The 22,889-nt window shown below is 37.7% G+C and overlaps 3 protein-coding genes across 5 annotated transcripts in view; 1 reads left to right on the top strand and 2 right to left on the bottom strand.

Moving 5' to 3' along the window:
- Positions 1–22,889, bottom strand: part of tox (thymocyte selection-associated high mobility group box) — an 839,643-nt gene that overhangs the window by 283,848 nt on the left and 532,906 nt on the right. The gene's annotated exons all lie outside the window — the stretch shown is intronic.
- Positions 145–13,789, bottom strand: ctdsplb (CTD (carboxy-terminal domain, RNA polymerase II, polypeptide A) small phosphatase-like b). Of its 2 annotated transcripts, XM_043259660.1 has the most exons (8): positions 12,990–13,789; positions 9,847–10,007; positions 9,578–9,610; positions 7,188–7,289; positions 5,497–5,553; positions 4,051–4,143; positions 3,124–3,309; positions 145–2,285 (listed from the first exon to the last, which is right to left on the bottom strand). In XM_043259660.1, the coding sequence occupies exons 1-8, from the start codon at positions 13,063–13,065 to the stop codon at positions 2,160–2,162; spliced, it is 834 nt and encodes a 277-aa protein (XP_043115595.1). In that variant the 5' UTR covers positions 13,066–13,789; the 3' UTR covers positions 145–2,159. The 2 variants fall into 2 exon arrangements, with proteins under 2 accessions (XP_043115595.1, XP_043115600.1); XM_043259665.1 differs by lacking the exon at positions 9,578–9,610 and having other exon boundaries at positions 12,990–13,782.
- Positions 15,183–21,741, top strand: hhatla (hedgehog acyltransferase like, a). Of its 2 annotated transcripts, XM_043259505.1 has the most exons (13): positions 15,183–15,353; positions 16,962–17,074; positions 17,797–17,864; positions 18,154–18,267; positions 18,520–18,540; positions 18,751–18,945; positions 19,314–19,523; positions 19,876–20,047; positions 20,164–20,308; positions 20,420–20,455; positions 20,573–20,774; positions 20,921–21,065; positions 21,260–21,741. In XM_043259505.1, exons 2-13 carry the CDS (start codon positions 16,969–16,971, stop codon positions 21,400–21,402), a joined length of 1,557 nt encoding a protein of 518 aa, XP_043115440.1. In that variant the 5' UTR covers positions 15,183–15,353; positions 16,962–16,968; the 3' UTR covers positions 21,403–21,741. The 2 variants fall into 2 exon arrangements, with proteins under 2 accessions (XP_043115440.1, XP_043115449.1); XM_043259514.1 differs by lacking the exon at positions 18,520–18,540 and having other exon boundaries at positions 15,184–15,353.

Consider the following 22,889-nt stretch of genomic DNA (forward strand, 5'->3'; position numbering starts at 1 on the left):
GCTGAACAAAGAAATTCATACAGATTTGGAACTACTTGAGGGCGAGTAAATGATGATGATCTTTGGAGAAATACCAACACCTGAGCTGAGATACTAAACTTCAAGCACACGCTGTACAAAAGAAGTCAAATAAAAGCCATTGTGTTGTTTTTTAAAAAGGTGCTTTAATATAACATGTCAGAGTCCGGAAGAAAACTTGCGACAACCATGAATCAATTCAGCTTGAAATATACTCCAAACATCAGCACTGCACAGCCTCTCCAAACTGATTTCAATCTGTGGACCTTTTAAAGTGTCTGTATGGCTTACTGAAAGAAAATTATCGCTAAAGAAAATAAGGCATAATTTAATTGAACGTGCCAGATATTTTAAGTGACGTCACAAAAACATAGTGTGTTAAAAAGCAGCACCTGACTGTTTAGTTGTGTGAAAAACAGAAGCATCACCTGTGAGCAAAACCGATAGTGTTTAAACGCTGCCAGATCACCAGGACGCGGTGTCAAAAAAAAAGTGAAATTTGCAACGTGTTATGCATTGTTTGACCATTAGAAACAAAAACGCTAGCAAGCCAAATCGACGGCGACGACTGAAGAGAGGCTGTACAGCGCATCAACGAGCAGAAAACAGCAAGTGTGGGCTAACATAAGCATACATCTCGAATACTGACAGAAGACCAAAAACGTGAGAATGAATCGCCCTCCATCGCCTGCCGCAGAACAGGATGAACAGAGAGAGATAGAGAGAGGTAGACGATGAAAGACTGAGGGGAAAAAAACTAAAACGTGGACAACGTGTAGACACCGAACCGTGACGTGACGGACTCTGGGCAGAGAGAAAGAAAGAGAGGTTATTGCCTGTTCAGCAGCGATCGGGACGTCCCGCCGCCGCTCCTCTCGTCTTAGGCACTGCGGTGATGGAGAGTCTGCACAGCTTGCGCCGAACGCTTTCGAACCCTCACTAGGAGAAAAAGTTTAGCTCTGCGAGAGGGCAAAAGCAAAGCCTACAAGCTGCGCAGAGCTCTAGTCCCTGGGCTGGTACTGGTGGTACCCTACAGGGAGGTCTTTTGTAGTGTAGTATACAGTGATAGCAGCAGCAGGGTATGGTTTAAAACGAGTCGAAACTAATCCAAAAAAAAAAAAATATATATATATATATATATATATATATATAAGATGATGGACCTGTACCAATTCTCAAGAACTCGCGACTCAAACAAAAGAATTAAAAACGATAAAAGGGATACATTTGCAATTGTGCATCCTGGTTTACGTAAAAGGACATTTCCCCTTTAAAAACGACTAGCGGGGGAACAACTGCAGTGTCTACGCTACTTCACCAAAGGCATTCGGATCAACAAAGTTCCAAAAAAAAAAAAAGCTAAAACGTTCTGTTTTTGAGATGTCCAAACATTTGTCTCCAGCACCAATATTAGCGTCGGGGGGCCTGTTTGCCGAAAACGAAACGTATTTCAGCATCGGATTGCGAGACAAATATTAGCGATTGGCACGATTCAAGGGGTTAGTTGGCAAAAAGAGGCTGTGGTATATGAGACGAGTAACCTAACAAGTGCAAATGCATTCCTTTGCTCTTAGAAAACGAACTAAACATATACAAGTCTAGATAATAGTTTCGGTCTATATAATGGCACGAGCTAAAGCAAAATCGAAAACGAAAGGAGCACGAGAAGAACAGAAGATGGAGACGTGTACCCAGCTTTACATAATTAAAAATCTCTGGCCTCTTTTAACAGTGCTTTTATAAAAAGAGTCTGACCTGCCTCCGTTTTAAAGCATATAATTCTTGTAAAGATTAGGTTCTCTGGAAATATGTCGTGTACAAAATGTTAATTTCCCCCGTAAAAATGACATTCAAAAAAGGCACTTTGTTGGGTCGGAGAGGAAACCCCACAGTCCTTTAAACCCTACGGATTTCTACCTGCATAGCAACACCTCAGAGAATGGTTATGGACTTGGATATCGTTTCAAAAAAAGGGAAAGAAAAAGTAGTATAGTTGATTTTTTGGTTTATCATAAGCACTTTTTCAAAAGAGAAGTATTCGAGTGTCTGTTAATGTTCAGAGTCTGTTGATGTCCTGGTGGTGTGGGTGAGGTGAGGACCGCAGGCTGGAGGAGAGAGGAGAGAGGAGAGAGAGCAGCCTGCTACCTGCCCCTCAGGTTCTGCAGCACCCCGTACACGTCCTCCTCTTTGCTCAGTCCCTCGAAGAAAGGCAGCAGGTCCAGGAGCTCCGTGTCATTCATGTCATCAAACCACGACTGCACGGGAACCTTCACCAGACACACACGGACAGTTGTTATCTGACAGTGTCACATTCATGTTATAACACCCACACTCTGTTGTTTTTACCTTCAGTGTGACAAAGAAAAAAAAAAAAATATATATATATATATATATATATATATATATATATATATATATATATATTGTAGTTGTACTGGTTTCTACAAGCAGGGTAAATTACTGCTGTAACTGAAATAGATGAAACAATATCCAAATTACAAGATTATTAAAATACTTGATTTTTATCATAGGACGACATTATTTGCAAAAACATAACTGCGTTTGGAGCAATTTTCAATTATTTTTTAGAATTTAAATGATAAAATTCATTTCAAATTTCAAACCGCAGTTGGGTTATTTTGATGAGGTTAAAAAAAAAGTGACAATAATGTATAGTCAATAATACAAATAAAAATAATATACATTATAATTTATAAATATTCATAATATCAAATATAATATTTATAAAAGATAAATATTAAGTGCTTTTTTATAACTCAATACTATAGAAAAAGGTCATTTTCATATGTATAACATTAATATTTCTTAGTGATATGCTGAGCCATAAGTTCAATTAAATGACTAAAAATATACATACAATTCTTTATAATTTGTTGCAAAAGTATTTTTTTTTTTTATGTGACATTAATGCAATCTGACTTCAAATATGCATTAAACATTTTTAAAAAGTGCATACTTATTTACATTTTTAAATCACTAACTTGATGATTTTTAACCGCCTTATCTCTGTTAATGTTTTTCATCCCACTACTACATAAGTAGAGTAACCAAACTGTGGTTTATTCATCAGCAATCAAAACTCACAGCGTTTTCAGGATGGAAAATGTAGGAAGCAGGGGAGTTGTCCACAATGATGACGTTCCTGAGCTCTCTCCCGAGCCGACTAAGGTCTTTGACATAGTTCCCTCTGTGGAAAACGCAGGATTCCCGGAAGAGTCTCGCCCGAAACACACCCCACTGGTCCAGCAGGTCAGCCACGGGGTCAGCGTACTGAAGCACACACAGACACAACAGACACTTACAAACAAGTTCAAGGAGGGCCTTCAAGCCGCTCATGCACCGATTACACAGTCGACTCGACGTAGAATCGTCCGGCCGCTCCCTGCAACAAACACAAATACGAAAAACGGAGAAAAAGCAAGCTGCTAGGGCAACGCAACACTATTTCCATGTCTATGCAAACGAAAACGTCTACAAAGAGAAACCTACAAACCATACTCAGATACGTGCCTCTTAATAACAAAGCTTGCTATTGAAGCCAATGAGCCGTTAAGACGTGATCTAAACTACGTAACATTCTCCGCAGCTAATGTGTCACTAACAGCTATGAGAAGAACAAAATACACATCGGCTACAAATGAAACTTCGCAGCGTATCGTAAAAGCGGCCAAACTCAAACAATGCGAGCTTTCGAAGGTGAAGGCAGCAGCGACTGCAACTACTGGTTACATGGCACGCATTCTGGAAGAGTCACATTTTCCATAGAGACACTTACCCATGCATTAGCGGCTAAAACAAACGCAGGCCACACAGAGACAGAGAGGAGGGGAGGGGGTCAGATATTAGCAGAGCAGGTATGAATCAACACCCGCCCAGCAGGGGTATAAATCACAGTATTTTCACCCTTAAATAACATTTGGGCCGCGTCGGGCAGTGAGGTTCTGTGCAGCGAGTTACGAGACGCTGTCTTTTGACGTGAAGTGAGTCGGTGTCATGGTGTGGTGGACGAACCTTGGCTAGACTGGCTGTGAAAAGCACACATTCAAACAGCTCGCCCATTTTCTGCAGGAACTCGTCAACGTGAGGTCTTTTGAGAACATACACCTATGAAGGGGAGATATCGTGATACACAGAGCCATTCAAGTCAGTTCAAATTGGATCTAAGTGCTCATAATAGCAAAAACAATTCGCGAAATAGCGAAACAATTTAATATAAAGCACAATATTATATGTAAAGCAGTAATGCGATAAACAGCCATTTAAGTAACATTTAAATGATAATGTTCATAATACAATGTTTTTTTAAATGTATAAAATGTTTACTAAATTGTTTAATACAATCCTTACAAACATTTATACACACACTAGTAAAATATTTAGAAAACAATACACTATAAATGGTGAAAATGCATGATAAATTATTTTCTTAATACTTTAAAACTATTTATCTGAATCTTTATAATAAATACATTTTTATATAACAATATTAGTAAAATCTTTATTCAAACAAAACAAATACGAAAATGTATATACTGCATTAAAGATAAAATTGACAAAAAAAGGTGTGTGTGTATGTGTGTGTGTGTGTATATATATATATATATATATATATATATATATATATATATATATATATATATATATATATATATATATATATCTATATCTATATATATATATATATATATATATATATATATATATATATATATATATATCTATATATATATCTATATATATATATATATATATTTTTTTTTATTATTTATAAATCTTTATATATATAATAACAGTGAATTTTGTAACAATACACTATAAAATATGAAAATGTGTAACATCTCCAAAATAAATCGTAAAATTCATTTAGTTAAAAAAAAACTAAATTTAATCTTGATGTTTATCTTGATGATATTTATCAAATATAAAATAAGCGAAATCTGTTTAAAACTAGAAAATATATGAAACGTATTTTCAACATAAGTCATATTAAAATTGTGAAACGACAAAATGTGCATCACTCACTAATATATTTGGTTCGGTCATTTGAAATCATTTAAATAAATTTAAACTTTATAAACCTTCATAAAATAAAACAAATTACAATAACAATATATTTTCATAAGTCATTTTCTTGGTCGTCGAACTGAAGGCCGAAACACAAGGAACACAAATCAAGCCCAGATGATTTGCATCAGCTCCGTGAAGACAAACGACTGCCACCTAGTGCAAGTAATCATGAATAGGCCTCCCAGGACAGACAGCCTATCCTGGATTACTTGAACAAGGGAACAGCCTCTCAGCCCAAACTACATCTAATCAAGTTGACAAAACACATAAATGGCTTCATAACTGCTGCAGAATACACTAGAGCGTTTATAATTGCTCGCACGTTCCCATCTTCAGCAATCAGATATCAGTGTAATATGAAACCAGCGCATGTTTGCATCTGTACTGTACCTGATGCACTGTGCCGTCAATCTCCACTGGGACGATGAAATCAGCGTTGCTAATGGGCTACGGGAAAGAAAGAAACAACACAGACCAGTTATGACCCAGCCTCAGATGGGAGACAAACGTGAAGGAAGCCATTTCTGAAATAGAGAAGGTATTACACCGAAGTCTAAATGCTCGTCTTATTGAAAGCAATGCTTATTTTGTGTGTTTGGTACATAAAACATTTTAGCCAGGAATCTGTAGCTACTCGTCTCGTGCCTCGTCTTTCTCATAATTAAAATAAATCCTCAAGTGACCTTTTAACTAACAACAGCTGATAAACATTATGACAGCAATCAGATGTTATTGATACTTGATAAGCGGTGTTTACTTTAATTTTGCCTACGCTAAATATAAGTGTATTCATAACAAACAGCAGAGGGCGTCTGTGCTCTTTCAACACCAAGCTGCCTAATCAAATATTAATAAACTCTTGTGAGGGAGGTTTGAAAACTGCACACCTTAAATATTTGTCCTTAGCACGACTTCAATCATAGGAGCTCAAGGCAAATTTACCCTGCTAAGCCTGACATATGAAATAATGTGAAAAATCGTAAGCCTTTACATTATTTGGTATGTCAGGCTTTTATGGCTCATGCCGTATGACTATTCACATGCCACAAAAATATGGAATTTTGTGCAGTTGCTAATATTTATATAACAAACAGCGTATGCATATTTGATACTCATGTTATTAAAAATATACAAACCTTAATAGTCCACACATATCTTCCTATATTTTTAAGTAAATACAAGTCGCTTTAGTTCAGCTGACATATTTATCTTAAAATATTACCAACAATATTAAAGTTATGTTTACTTAATAAAAATCATTAAAGATTTCCCAGCAAAAAAAAACACATGTAACATGAACTGAAGTGGGATGTTTTTAGAAGAATAATAAAATGCCTTTCACTTGCCAAAAAGCATAAACTGAAGGCATGTAAAATATTATGTACAACAGGTTTTTCAGTAAAGTTCTGATCATGTTGATAATTCGGTGGCCTTAGAATTTAATGTAATGTGATACAAGAGGCATTATAGAGTTAAATCTTTCATTTATCAACAAACTACCCCACACTAAAGTGGCAGTATCATTGAGATGTTATTACAGTATAGTAATCTTGTGATTATTTTATATTTTCCGTTTTCATTTAATACTAATCATTTTGTGTGTTTTTGTCATTTATTATTTTTTTGTCTACATAGTTCATATATATTTTATATTTTGGTATTAAGTTAATTAAATTCTGCCATAGCAACAAGCTGAAACAAATTTATTTTATATCAAGTAACTGCATTTGTTTTTACTTTTTTTTTTTTGTTTCAGTGAACTATAAAAACCCTGCCCTGCGCTAAACGTCTGAGCTTCAAGATGCTGAAAAGCCCAATACTGAGACTCACAATCAGTGTTGCTCTTCAACTCTCCTCTTACAAGCAGCAGAGGCAAATGCGCCCTGACTGGGCCGTCACTAAGCATCACAGGAAGCTCTGCCCGCATACATGTATATCCCTAAGATAGGTCACAGTGGTCAAAGTCACTAAGCGAATTACAGATAGGAGTCACGGTTACGCTGCGTCTGCAGGCCATCCCTGGTCGTTTCTGTTTGGCAAACACCTGAACTAACTTCTACAGGCAGTAATTAATGAATTACCTTAAACGAGCTGTGCACCAGAGTCTCATCCAAGTCTATCACCACACACTTCTTCCCATAGTCATTTATGTTAACCTCAGGGAGGAGGTACTTCTCTGGAGGCTGCGGAGATGTAAAACAGAGAGAGTAAACATGCTGAACACGGAGCAACGTCAGAGTAATGAGTGAGAAATGAGGCGCAGGGGGGGGTTAAACCGAGACGTGTTAGACCGTTATCGAGCCGAATGAGCAGAAAGATGAGGAAAAGCAGCACGGTTCCCAACCATCTACACATTTCCTCTGGAAACTGCAAGGGACAGCTTTGGGCATTTTAGGAAGCGTGTTTCCTGAGCCGCGCAGATGACGCTCATGCAGTAACATCCCAGCTCTTCCGAGCGGAAGTGGAAAGGATTACGGCCGTGCGTGGGGATTAAAAGGTTTTTCACACATTAATCAGAGATGCAGAGTAGGTAAGGTTAGAGAGTGAGAGAGTTCAGCACTGGCTGCCCGTATGAAATCCCATCACTTTATTTATAAGCTACGGGTGAACGGGTCCCTCTCTTGATCCAGTTCTCTAATCCTCGCTGCACCGTCTCGATACAAGCGCAGGCAATCTTGTTATGGAGGGAGGCAGTATGCTGTCGAGTCCATCTAATCTAAATCCCTGTCTGTTTAATGGGATGAATCAAGCTTAGGAGGAACCGCTGGGGTGCAGTCATGATCCTGGTCCAAACCGCTGAATGAACACAGGAAAAAAAAAAAAAAAAAAAAAAAAAAAAAAAAAAACTAGAACACTTACAGTTCGGCTTGACGCGACTTCCTAGTCAGTACACAAATAATGGTAGAGCAAATCATGCAGTGGAAATGTCAGCGTGGGGTTACTAAAACCTCATTAAAGATCTGGATTTAAACAGAACTGGACTTAAACAGACTACCATTGAGATTAACAGCGGAAGAGACACACTAAACCCTTATCAATTAAAGACCGCAGATAATCGGTCAATCTATTTATGAACCTTTTAAACAAAGAAGTGTCAGATTTTTACTTGGATCACAACAGAAGTATAAAAAAAAAAAGACCAAAATTTCCAAAAATGTGCAAATCAAGATTTGAAGGGATAGTTCACACAAAACTACCCCACGACTTGCTCACCATCAAGTGTCAAGATTTGTATAAGACTTTCTTTCCTTCAGACGAATAAACACAAGTATTAAAAAAATTGTCCTGGTTCTCCCAAGATTTATAATGGATTTTTAACAATCCAATAGAAGTACAATATAACGCATTTATCCATCATAAAAGGGGCTTAATAAGCGAACAGGTGCATTTGTGTAAGAAAAACCCTACACCAACCATTGGAGCGCTACACTGTTAGTGGAGGATTATGCTTTATAAAGTTTTAAAAATGGTTATATTTCTTACACAATCACATTGATTAGCTTCAGGAGGCCTTTTTTGATGAACTGGAACAGATTAATGGACTTCTATTGGATTACTGAATATCAGCAGCCGTCATAAAACTAGAAAGAGCTAGAACATTTTTAATGTAACTTCAGTTATATTTGTCTGGGGAAAAAAAACTATATACAGCTAGGATGGCTTTAGTATTGCCAAATTGGGTAATTTCCATTTTTGGGTGATTTATCGCTTTAACAAATGGCCTACATTTAAAAAGTTATATTTCTTTTATTTTATAATTTTTTTTAAATCTTACTAACCCCTAAATACTGAACTTTTGTTGCGAATTAAGATAAATTAACACTATGCTTTTTAATCACTTATGCTTTTTGGATAACAGCATCTACTAAATTATTACATATAAATGTAACATATTTAGTCTTCAAAGCTTCAATAGAATTATGTTAAACAATAAACCAACCAGTAATGTTTTGCATCGTATTGCATAGCTTTCTAACAAATATTTATTTTGTGTTTTTTCCCCCCCGTGAACAAACTGAAGACGAAACAATAATGAAATTCAAATTATTTTAAACAAATACAAAAATTGCTAAAAACAAAGATAGTACTGTTGGACTCTGTAAAACACTCTGGCACTGGTGCAGAAAGTTTTGCTCCAGCGCTTTAAATGGACAAGAATACAGTGGGAAAAAACATCTAAATCATCAAACCATAAGCAGTCATACTCCAAACAGTTAAAAAGCAGGAGGTTGGGCATAGCCAACACGTGTTGAAAATGCCTTAACCTAGAATTGTGTGGAAAAACGTTAGGCTTTCCAGTTGCCTCAGAAGTAGTTTAATATACAGTGCATGCAAGCATCCATCAGGCAAAGTGCATCACTGTCCACAGAGCCGCTTCAAAAGTGGATTGGAGTGTACAGTGGTGCGGCGCTCCATACGGCATGCGAGAGCACACAGACAGACAGACGGCACGGAGTGGAATCATACATACACTGGGGATAGGGATGACCTCAACCTGGTCACACTGGGACATGAGAGATGAAGACAGAGGAAACAAACAGGAGAGGAAATGAGGTGCTGAACCACAAGACAAATGGACAATAATTCAGACAAATGTGATACGGTCTGCACAGAAAAAGAGAGAGAGAGAGTGAGAGAGTTGTGATGACTTCTGTTTAACATCAGCAAACCACACATGACGGCCTCTGAATCTGACTGACTCGTCACCCCCTGTGCAAACAGGATGTCCGGACGTCTCACCTTTGGTGGAGCTCCGTTCTCCTCCACAGGTGGAGGCAGAGGGCTGCTGTTGTTGTTGGGGGCGGCGGGGGGCTCGGCATCGTAACTTCTCAGACAGCAGAACAATGAGCTGAAGATGCTGCGAGTCCTCTTCTTCTTCAGGCTGCTGTTAGACAGCGACACTGACAAAGAACATATCGAACATGGTTTAAAACGTATGATTCGGGTCATTTATATCAAATTTAAAATCTTTTTTTTATTTCAATATATTTTAAAATGTTATTTATTTCTTTAATGGCAAAATTGAATTGGAGTTATCAAAGTGATTCTTTGAGTATAAAAAAAATGCATTTAATTGAAACGTTTAAAAATCTCTCTATTCTAAAATTTACACTAATTTATTTTAATTCATGCTAAATACAAATATATATAGATGCATATATAGCAATGATATTTATTATTGATGATGAGTTTATATACGGCACAAAGTTCAATAACACTTATTAGGACACTGATGGTGGGAATCCTTTAGGAAAATGGCTTTCTCCCAGTGCAGGATGTCACTTGGGATCTTTAATTAAACGTCTAGACCATTACAACTGATTATGGACAGACTTTACACCAACACACTGCACAACATCAAAGACCCTCACGGTTCTCCTCTCCTCATTCAGACACACACACACTAATAATAATCTGCCTTCATTCCAGCGCCACAGCAGAGGCTCTAAATGTTAACACTGAGGTCACCAGCAAGTAAAGGCCCTTTAAAAATAGTGACAAGCAGGAAAAAAAAATGAAACTAGACCCCACTCGCTTGCAAACCCCACCCCGTCCCCTTTAGGCTCCTAAACCCTCATCCCTCCACTCATTGGCTGTCGAATCCAGCACCATTTTAAGGGACAGAGGCTATTTTCCCTCGTTCCTGAAGCTTCAGTGAGGACTTCAGAGGCATTGGGAGAGGGGGAATATTTGAGGGAGAGAGGGAAGAGGAAAGGAGGGGCAGCAGCAGGGTAGGAGGAGCTACGAAAATGAACAGCCTATGAGAGCTTTGCATTCCTCTCCCGCCCCTTTAGCCATTTCAAAGCTTCACCAGAACCTCTTACGCATTTCTCCTGTAAATTAAAAAAAACTCTGCAATACTTTACACCCAAAATAAAGTATAATAAAAACCTTACCCCGTATTAAATGCATGACAGACTATGACAAGTGGAAAGATTCTGCTGACATTTATAACTCAATAGTTTTGATGGAGAAAGCAGCTTCTAAATACGTATTATGAGCTATTATTTTGTTTTCAAAGGAGCAGATCATTTTTCATAAGCGGGAGGACAGCAGCTTGGCTTCTAAGAGTTCAGCATCATATTTTGAGGTGTAAAAACACATCTTGATATCTACTAACTGGCCAACAATTCCACAACAGAGACCTAAACATAAAAGGTAAAAAAAAAAACAAAAAAAAAAAAAAAAAAAAAAAAAAAACACACATCTGTCTGTAATCTAGTTTTCATTTAAAATGTCTTTACCGCTAATGAAGAGTAATATAGACTATGGGACCTCCCAATGAGCAACTAGCTCTCACAAAGTATTTCCATATACACTCCAAATAGGTTAAAAAATAAAACACAGTGAATTGCAGAGTGTTTTACAGAATTGTGGACAGAATGCAAAAAAGATCCCTGTCAGGCAATGGGCCAGAGACATTGATCACTGCGGCGGACTGCCTCAGAGCCAAAGGCATGAGAAGATGGAGATGCCTTTAAAAATCCTGTAATTACTACTGTCTTTAATTACTTCTGGCTTAATATTAATCTACATCTAGGAAAGACTCATTAATGCCTTTGAAGAGGGAGGCCTGGTCTGGATGAGATCAAGGAAGTATATGCAAGTAACAAAAGGCATTTAAAGTGTTGCCTAATAGGCCATTAAGAGCACAGGGACCATTTTAGACGGTTCAACTTTATTCTGTGCCGTTTTGAGAGGGCAGCTGTTGAAGAGCTTCTCTACTCAGCCACCCAGAGGTCAAAGGTAAAGCCCTGGAAGTGCTCCATCCAAATGCCTGCTGTCAGAGCCGGACATCCTCAGATGGGCAGCCAGAGGCAGAATTGCAAAACTGCTCTCATAGCTGCATATCTCTGCAGCAAAGATAGATGAACACATTTCTTATGGTTTTTTTTTCCAAAATTCATTTAAAATGTTTAGATATTCACGGTGGGATACTGTAGGCACACCTATAGTTTATTCATGCACTAGTAAATTTTTGCACTAACGGAAACAAAAACATCCTAAATACACTTAAAAACTAAAAGTTTTATTCCTATCAATATACTTATATTCTGATTTAAGGAAAGATTAAAAAAGAAACCAAACCATATGATAAGTGAACAGAATAAACCAAGAATTCTGAATTTAGGTTTATCCATTGTTCAGATTTATTTTCAGAATTTTTTTTGTAAATTAGTGCCGACCTAATTACGCAGTGCCTTATTAAGAAAACTTGGTGTTATCTATTAGTTAAAAAGTGTGCCATATTCACCTGTTGTGTCTTGATATAATACATATCTATAAATATAAATCTGAATGTGCATTACATAAATGACTTGTGTGTTGACTAAATAAAATCAGGCAACTAAATAGTATACCTACTTTAACTATTCCTGTTGCTGACCGGACTGGGGAAAAAAACCCCGAACAAATCAAAGTCCGCCGCTTCTTAAAAACACACTAAATAAAACATGTGCCCTTTAAAGCGCTCCACTTATGCAATTCTTCCTGAGCGCTTCTGCCTCGTGACAGAAAGAAACATTTTTATGTTGGTCTCCATTCACCTCACGGGCGAGCGACGCTGACGAGAGCTCAAAACTTTGAGTCTCCAGCGGTTCACGTTGCGCCTTCACGACGACTCCGTTATATAAACACACACACACACGCGCGCGCAGGGTCGCATCTGCATCGACAATAACACGCTCTCATGTAAAAGCACATTAAAAAAAGTGAACGAAAACCGCCTTATTTTCACTTCCGTTAACGCAAACGGTAGTGAAATGCCAAAAACGTTTCTCGTCCGCGGACTCGAGCTCGCAGCCCGCTCGTTTAAAATGGTGGGTAAAGCTAACAAAACGCGCTACGGCGAGCGACTCCAACACGCACAAAACACCTCTCACCTTTCTCAGCATTTGACGAGAGTATCTCCTCCTCCTTGGGGTTCGTAACCTGCGTTATTATGGACGTGTTGTCCATGGAAACGAGATGTTAGCTCCTTTTTTTTCCAGCGAGTTCTGGCCGCGTCCGTGTCTCAGCTTGTGCTAACAGCTAGTCGAGTTAATGGCAGACCTCCAGCCAGCAGCAGACTGCTGTCGCTCAGGCTAGCGTGGGCGAACGGACTGCACCCGACCACTAATCTTTGCGTTTTGTTGCATTAAAATACGCGTCGCGGACACACATTTGATCAATCAGCCCGTGTGGACGCGCATAACAAAAACCAGTCGCGCCAGCGCCGAACGGCTAACAAGTAGTTGGAGGCTGGGTTGCTAATGTAAGATAGCGTTAGCGCGCTGACCATGAAACCTCCAAACGCGGGCTGAATAAATGACCCGCGCGACGTCTGAACGCTTGCGTTTAAACTCCCGGAGCTATAGCGGAGAACGCCGACGTCCGCGCGCTTAAGCGATCGTCAAAAACTGCCTCTTCATGTTTTCCTGTGTTTTCTGATCTCTGCTTCCAATATGGAGACGGCGAGTGTTTGATATTCACGAGATAGAGCCGAGGAACAGCAGGAGGAGGTATTTTCTGGGAACCCCCTCCCTCATATTAAAAATAAAAGCACGGCCGGGGAGCACGCAGTCACCCAATGACAGCGGTCCGTACAAAGTTGACGGATTTCTTCATCAACGCCTTAAGAACTTGGACTGCGGAGCCGTGGTGTTTAATCATAAGTCAAAATGAAATACACGAACCTTTGATCTGGCTCACAGTTTTCAGTTCTGGATTGAAAGTGGGACGAAACAGAACGAGAGTGAGATTTAGAGTTTCACGGAAGTAGATTACCACAATATATTGATTGATTAAATTTCATTACTGTTGTTTAATTTATATCGAGCAGCTTCGATGTGCGAATAAACGGCGAAATTCTACGCAATTTGTAGAATAGAATTAGGTATGGAATGTGAAGAGGCAGTCTCGTCATAGGATCGCCCGCGCTTGTATTTCAGCTGGGAGCGGGCTGTATTTCTGCGCGTGCTGTTTAAATAGTTCAGGGCTTTCCCGACGCGCGCTTCGTTTCACAGCATCGCGTCGCGTGTCTCCATCTGCTGCTCAAAGATATTGTTGCAGTCCTGTAAAAAAAAAAAAAAAAAAAAAAAAAAAAAAAAAAAAAAAAAGCGTTCAAAGTTTTTATTTCGCGTGTTCCCATGTTCCGTGTCTCTCCGTGTTATGTTAAAACTGAATATTAATAATAATAAAAACAAACAAACAATCCGTGTCTGCATTTCATGTCTGCCTGTATGTGAGTTCAATAAGAGAACCTAAAAGTTAATAAGTAGAGCGCACATGTGTTTTAGTTTTTATTATAAGTGTAAACTGATTAATCTATAAAATATTTATTTATAGCTTAGTAATTGTCGTTATTATAATGTTTAATATAATAATTGTATATATATATATATATATATATATATATATATATATATATATATATATAAATATATACATATATATATATATATATATAGATACATATACGTATATATGTATATATTTACATGTATATATATATATGTATGTATATATATATATATATATATATTTATATGTATATATGTGTAAAAAAAAAATATATATATATATATATATATATATATATATATATATATATATATATATATATATATATATATATATATATATATATATATATATATATATATATATATATATATATATATATATATATATATATATATATATATATATGGTTGACTATCAGACTATCAGTCTTGCTTTACTTTTTTATGCATTGTAGCCCACTGTTGGAAAATTTCCACGGTAACATTTTAAAGTCTTTTTAAATAAGTCACTAATGCCTTTTAAAAGAGTACAGACGATAAAAGGGGTAAAAGTGTATTGCCAGTGGCTGAAGTAAACAGATGGTTCATCTTCGGTGGATCACACGAGGGACCGTTTCAAGTCAGTACAGTACGGATCAGAAGATAACAAAAGCAGGGATCTCTCCAGCCGGCCGCGATGCACCTGTCCCGTGAAGCGCTCGCTCTTGAATTTGTGCGCCTTTCTGATGGACACTTCTGGTGCCACCCCTCTGCAGTTTCAGTCCGGATTATAAATACACTCTCTACACACCCCTCCCGCAACATCCACACCGGCCACTGCTGCCTCTCACAGTGCACCGTCGGCACTGGGAAACCGGGACGGATGTATTAGGAGAAACCCCTACTCGCCCCCCTTTTTTTCTTTCCTTTTTTTCAATTTCGTGGGGGTCGACATCTGTCTTCAAACGTCTGAGCGGCTGCGAGGTTAGTACTGAGCAAGTGCACTTCCTTCTGAATGACTGTACTTACTGTACGCGGTGCTGAACGGATAAACGACCCCGCGGATCGTATGCGAGGCGGCGAGGGGGCGTTCAGAGCCGGGCAGCATCATTTACATTTAAAAGGACTTCGGCTGGATTAATTAGTTGAGACAAGTACTCTGCTTTTAATTGAACGTGTGCGTGCGTGCGCGCTTTCCTAATTAATTCCGTGTTAAATGGCAATCGATTTGGGAGTTCAGCCCTCGGTTTTTTTATGCTCGTGAAGGATCTCCTGATGTGTGGGAGATCGCATTGCGCTGCAGCTGCCGCACTGTACCATGAGCAACTGCTCGGGCTAAAATAGGAAGAGGTTGTACGGCGCAGCTGACTCTGCTGTTTCTCAGGAGCCGTGAAAAGAGGCGCTCCCATTTAAGTCGGTGGCTTACAGTCTTGTCTTCTGAGAAGTAGATTGGGTGTCAGCTCTATGGATGTTTTTGTCGTTTTATTCGTTATAGTTTTGTTATGCATCCTATTGTAGTCGGAGCGAGCTTAGACCGGGACCGCACCGTCTTGGTGTTGACGTAGCCAATAATTAGTAAAACAAATCTTATTTATTAAATATTGATTATTCTCGCGCGTGAAGTCACAATTATTGCTGTAAGTGTTTTCCATGATCAAAACAACGTTTACTTTTACTGGCACTTGGCGCGGAGGCTGCGTGATTTAATAGGCTACAGTATGGTTTACAGCAGACACAGTATAATGTCGTTATTTCACTGTAACGAACGGACCGCACAAATAAATGGTAGTCCACGTTAACATTCAAAAGGCTCGCACAGCCCAGGTTAACATGTTTTGTTGTAGCCTACCATTTACACTAAAGTTTTAAAGCATTACAGGGCACCACTCCCTTATAAATTAGATTCCGCAAACTAGATATGCAAGAAAAACTTGATTCTGGGTGTCAAAACCTGAAGTCAAAGCGGTTTTAGTGACCGCGAATAATAATAATTAACGCGATTATATAATTATTTATTTATTTATTTTAAATCACGATTTTTTTTTTATTCTAGCACTTTATCTTCTAAAATACTAACTTTTTAAACTCAAGTTAAAATTAGTAACTTTATTTATATTAATATGCACGTCATAAAGTCTCCTGCGATTGGACGGTTATTTTCCCGCTCATATCATTAGGCGAAAATTTCACAGTTTCAGCTCAACGATCTCACCAAACCGCAAATATACCTCATTAGAAACCAAAAAAAGTATTAATAAAGTGTCCTTCCGACCTGGTTGCGAAGTACCCAAAAGAAGCCAAGTATTGGATATCTGAGAAGACGTTTGACCTAAAACGGCCGTTAGTAAGTATGAGCGCGAGGGCTAATTAAAGGACTGTCCGATGCGAACAAATAGTGAAGTAAAAACGAAATAAAGAGTTGGCATAAAACAAGGTTTTGTGTAAATTTCGTATATCAAACAGTAAAACCAACAGCAAACAAGCTCGTGGAGGTATCTGTAAGTTTGTATTGTATTGAACTGTACTGCAGTGGTCAACGGTTAACTTTAGCATAGAGTGTAACAGGATTTTAATGTTAAGACTTCTCTTCAGGTTAACCATGGGGATCAAGGCAGCCCTTCCCAAGTCTGAGCTGTACCTCTACACTGCTGTCCTCTCTCTCGCACTCTTATGGGCAGGCAGCTGGATCATTGAGGCCTCCAGTGGTACACTTTATTTTTACCTCTCGCTTTTTCTTTCTACATTAAGACCACGGAATTATGTTCACAGCTATCATGCACGCCCTAGTGTACAACAAATAAAGGTGTTTTTGTTCATTGTAAATCAGAGCACTGTAGTATTATTATTTTTGTGTGGGTAGACTGTTTTGCCTATTGACTTCTGAGCTAGTACTGGAGCAAACTAGCCGTGTCCTGCCTATACAGCTTTAAAGATCACATATTGATTATGTCTACTTTTCAGTATATACTCAGGATCATCAATTTAGAATGAGCTCTAAATGTATAACCGATACCCTCAACAACCCCTGACTCTCAAATAAGATCTGTTACGCAATTTGTATTATCTTTAAAACTCATAATACAAAGATTTGTTAGATTTCGCAGGACCATTTCATAATCTCAGAATATATTTGAGAGTCTGGATTATCACAGAGAAGCCTCTGAAAATGCAGGCTGGCAAAATTTACCTTATGTAATGCTATTAGGTTTTTGCTTTGGAGCTAACCCTGTTTGCAGGGGAATCATGTGGATCTGCTGTCCATTTTACACATTTCAACAATACATAGATTACTTGGTGCATGCATAAACAATACATATTCTACTTTTTAAAGCAATTGAACTGTTACGTTAAATAAGAAAGAAATCTTTATCATTTAGGCTGAGATGCGTCTTGCTGCCTTTGTGAAATCTTTCTTTTTTATTTCCAGAGAATGTGAACAGAAAGGCATTTAGAGAGAATGTGAAACCAGGATGGCACTACTTTGGCAGAAAAATGGCAAGTATATTATTAGATCTTCTGCTGCTGTATTTAATAACAGCCTCGAGACATATTTGTTTGAAGAGGCCTTCACTATTTTTAATGACCAGAAGGTTTGAGCAGATGTATTTGTGGTGTTTTTTTTTATTTAATGTTTAAAAATTGTACAGCATGTTGGTACACTCTGGGGTTTTTGGGGATGCTAAGTGCTTGAGAAATAAGTTTTGATTTGATGCATTTTACATAAATGAGTATTTATTCATATTTTGACTCATTAATCATTTTCGGATATTCACTGTCTCTTCAGGATGTGTCTGATTTTGAATGGGTAATGTGGTTTACCACTTTCCGCAATCATATCCTGTTTGCCCTCTCCGGTCATGTGATTTTTGCTAAGATCTGCTCAATGCTGTCTCCAAAGGTACTGTTTTGAGTTATTCACCTCATGCACAATGATCAAGGCATTTAACATTTAAGAGTGATATTTTGCTATATTGCTTTTTTTATGTGAGTGTTTTTGAATATTGCATGATTTTATGTATGAACTGAGTCTGAATAATCAATATTATTTAAAAAAAATATTTCATATTAACTATGCATGTGTTAAATGGTCTAATTTGAATGTTGTGTGAAATGTTACATGCTTTCGTATTTCTGTCTGCTGTCCAAGAAGGCTGGTTTAGATTTATTCAAGGTAACTCTAAACACTACAATTTTTGTTTGGATCATACTAACTGACTATAACAAACAATACTGCTACAACTCAAGCTAATACTGGACTTATTTGTCATTTTCTAACACCAGAAAAAGTAGCTCCTTAAAAAGACAATTCAGTATTGTTGCATGTGACAGCTGGGTTACATAAATTTGCCTTTTAACAAGGAACTTTCTTCTTTACCCACAGAACAGATCTTTGATCTATATGCTGTATGGATCTCTGGCTGTGCTGATTACTATGGGATGGACATACGTCACTCTCATCCTATCTCATTGCATAATCCTCTACAGTGTGGCCCTTGTTAAGAGGAAGTGGCTTTGCTTTGTGGCTGGACTTACCAGCCTGGCAACTTTCAAAATGGAGCCCTTTAACACCTGGCAGGTGAGAAGGTTCATAGGCAGTGAACAGGAAGGTGAATCTGTCTCATTTTCGAAGAAGTTTGCATCATTGATTCTAATATTTTCCTGTTTACTACTCTGAAGCTACTACTACTACAAACAAAGTCAAAAACTAGATATTTTAGGCAATATAGAAATCCTGACCAGGACACGTCTTGGAAAAATGGGGCTTATGGTGTAATATATTCATAATGTGTATTCTTACAGCAGTTTGAATATTGTTTGTGCTATTGTTTATAACCCATTACAGCATCTTTTCCCCACAGTCTAACCACAAGTCCCTTTGTGCATGTGCAAATGTATTTAGTTTTGTGATTCCGATGTTCTGATAATTTGTCTGTTTTGATGCAGGAAGGCTTTGTGACAGGCTCTTTTGATCTTCAAGATATCCTGTTCTATGGAGGCTGTGGCTTCTCCATTATGCGCTGTATGAGCTTTGCCCTAGAGAACTGTGAGAAGAAAGATGGCAACTACAGTTTCCTGGATCTGATCAAGTACAACTTCTACCTCCCCTTCTTCTTCTTTGGACCTGTCATGACCTTTGATCGATTCCACGAGCAGGTGAGCACTGTATTTTAAGAATTATGGAATAGTGTAATAGTTTACAGAAAACATAATCTATTGCAAGGGTAGGCAACGTCAGTCCTGGAGTGCCTACTGTATGTCCTTCAGAGTTTCATTCAAACTGTAATCTAGCACAACTGAACAAGCCATTCAAGGTCTTCAGGATTACTAAGTCTACAGACAGGTAAATTATTTTTTTCAGATTTGGAGCTAAACTCTGCAGGACATCGGCACTCCAGGACCTTAAGGAAGTTCCCTACCCCTGATCTATAGAATAGAATGAATAATTGTTGTAGTGTTGATAATGTCACTCTAGTTTGCACTGTAATGATCCCTCTAATGTTCTCAGGCTAACAACCCTAACCTGATTCGTAAAGATAGAGAGATGTGGAACATCACCATTCATGCTTTGGTGCACCTTGGGGCTATTTTGGTGGTGGATGTCTTCTTCCATTTCTTGTACATTTTGACCATCCCTAACGATTTGAAGCTTTTGAAGCAACTGTCTGACTGGTCTCTGGGTCAGTAAATAACTAGAAAAAACAGTAGACTTTTAGAAACATTATGCTACATGTAGTTTCTAATTATTTGTAAGTACAATTTCATTTGTTTACTTTCTCTCTTTTTTTCTATTCAGCTGGCTTGGCGTACTCCAATCTGGTGTATGATTGGGTGAAGTCAGCCGTCATGTTTGGTGTCATTAACACAGTGTCCAGACTGGACCATCTTGACCCTCCTCAGCCTCCTAAATGCATCACAATGCTCTATGTCTTTGCTGAAACGTAAGCATAGTCATTAACAGAAGAGAAAAGAAAGAGTATGTTTTATAAGCGGCTGATATATGTGTAACCAGATTACATGTTTACAGTTTCTTCTGATGTTGACTTTTTTAGGCACTTTGACAGAGGAATCAATGACTGGCTGTGCAAGTGAGTAAATAACCTATTCAATATGTGTATCATCACATGTAACATTTTTAAGATATATTGCTGTAATAATTATATACTCAGGAAAAAATATTAAACTTTGCATATATCTTGTTAAAGATATGTCTATGACTATATTGGAGAAAACCACGATGCCATTTTCAAGGAGCTTCTTGCAACCATTTGCACCTTTGCTGTCACAACTCTGTGGCTTGGACCCTGTGAGCTGGTTTACATCTGGTCTTTCTTTAACTGCTTTGGCTTGAACTTTGAACTGTGGGTGGCTAAATTATTTTCTCTGCCACCGTTCTCCACCGTCGAGGTAAGATCCCAAAGACGGAGTGGAGAATTTGAATCATTACACTACCAACTGTTTGTCCTTCATTATTATATCATTACATTTCACTGACATGAAAATAACAGTATTCGCTAACTCTGAGTAATAATGCAATGCTAATATTTTTCCAGAGAAATCTTATGTCTGAGGCAATGTCACGTCGAATCAGGGGCTTGTTCAACGCTGTTAACTTCTGGCAAATTATCCTGTACAACGTCCTGGCGCTGAACAGCCTGGATTTTGCTCAGTTGGTTACCAAGAGACTGCTTCTTAAAGGTAAGTGTTTTGTTTTAAACTACTATATAATAAAAAATATACTTATTCTTTCTTTTACGTATGTAAATCTCCCATATATGATGTATATATAAATCATACATTAGAAAATATTGAAACGTAAAGCTGCACGAAAACTCCAGCGGAATGGGACAAACATAGCATGGAGAATAATAGCACCCTTGTGGTTCCCTCAGGCTTCCCCTTGTCCACTCTCTCGGTGCTGTTTGTGACTTACTGTGGCGTGCAGCTGATAAAGGAGAGAGAGCGAAAGCAGGCTCTGCTGGATGATCCGGAACCAGTGCCGCCCACAGAGGCGGGCAAACAGAAGGCAGAGTAAAGGACAGAGAGGTCATTGAATCTGTTCCAGCTCTTGAGGTCCCTCTTGTTAATTCTGCCCCTGAGCTTTCATGCCAGACCGATGCAGTCCCATCACTATGGTCACTGATTTGCACAAGTCTGTTTTAAAAACACGAGAGGTTTTTAACTGTGAATAGTTCTGAAGTGCACTTGCTTTAGCCAAATGCAACCTATTCTTTGACATACTCTAGCACAAACAAACCAACAAGTGCATTTTTTATTTATATTTTAAGCAGATATGGCCATTTAAAGAATGGGCTTGCCAAATATTTTATGAATAAATAATATATTGAACAATAAAATGAAAATGTACAATGTTTTTCAGGGTTGTCTTTTATTTCAGTATACTTTAATAGATTTACAGCAGTGTTATTTGAGTATTGCTGTAGTTTCTAATAATATTCTGAAAGTTGCTTTTATTTTTACACTTGTTTATAAATGATGTGGCTTTGTCATTTATACTATTTCTTCTTTTAAAATATGTCTATATCGTTTTTTATTTTACTTCATTTAATGTCTCCTCAACAGCTAGTTAAAATAAAGTTTCTTAAATAGTTTTTTTTTTAAATATTGTATTTCAAATAATGTTTTTTTAAAGTAATAACTTCATGGGTTTAATTTCAGGTTTCTTTAACAAAATTCCTGGATCACAGCCATTATTATGACACAACATATATTTTAGGAACATTCTAAACTTATTTTTTCACATATTTCTGTAGTACTTATAAACAATAGTCGCAATGATGCCCCGTTAAACCACACAAAGCTTAATCACTTTACCACAATAAACTTTGTGCAGTCACATTTTTCTGTTACTCATGTCACACTCGAGCAAATGATACGGTGTGAACACATTCCCCTATTAGGCTTTGTCCTACATCGAGCTTTGAATGGCACACTAGAGATTTGAGTTGATTAATGGGCCTAAAATACACACTGATGAATACTGTAGGTCTGCTATGCTGTTAGAGGCACACAATTACATATCTCCTAGTTTTTAGTGTCCCTTTGGAGTTTTTGTCAACTTATATGGGTTATTAGTGAAAATTTAAATTTCCCTTGTCGTCATATACACTATAGATTAACTTCTTTTTTTTGGCCTTACGGTTCCATGAAGAACCTTTATTATCCATTGAACCTTTCCATCACACACAAGGTTGAAAATATTCAGATTAATAATCTTAAAAAATGGTCCTTTTAATAACTATTGACTGAAAACTTTGATTTTCTGTCAGTGCTACAAAAACGTCCCTTTTGAAACATAATTTTTTAAAAAGTGTGCCATTAGAAAGTTTATAACTTTTTTTTTTTATAAAATTTTACAGAATTTGCTTTATTTTTTTTAAGGTAAAAAGGTAAACAAGCTATAATTACCTAGTGGGTAGCGCATGTGTTCAAACATATTACACTACTGGTCTCAATTGAGGTTTCCATTCCTGTTTCCATGCCATCTTCAGTCCTCTCCAT

Source organism: Puntigrus tetrazona, chromosome 2 (genome assembly GCF_018831695.1).
Source record: "Puntigrus tetrazona isolate hp1 chromosome 2, ASM1883169v1, whole genome shotgun sequence".
In the NCBI taxonomy this organism is placed as follows: domain Eukaryota; kingdom Metazoa; phylum Chordata; class Actinopteri; order Cypriniformes; family Cyprinidae; genus Puntigrus; species Puntigrus tetrazona.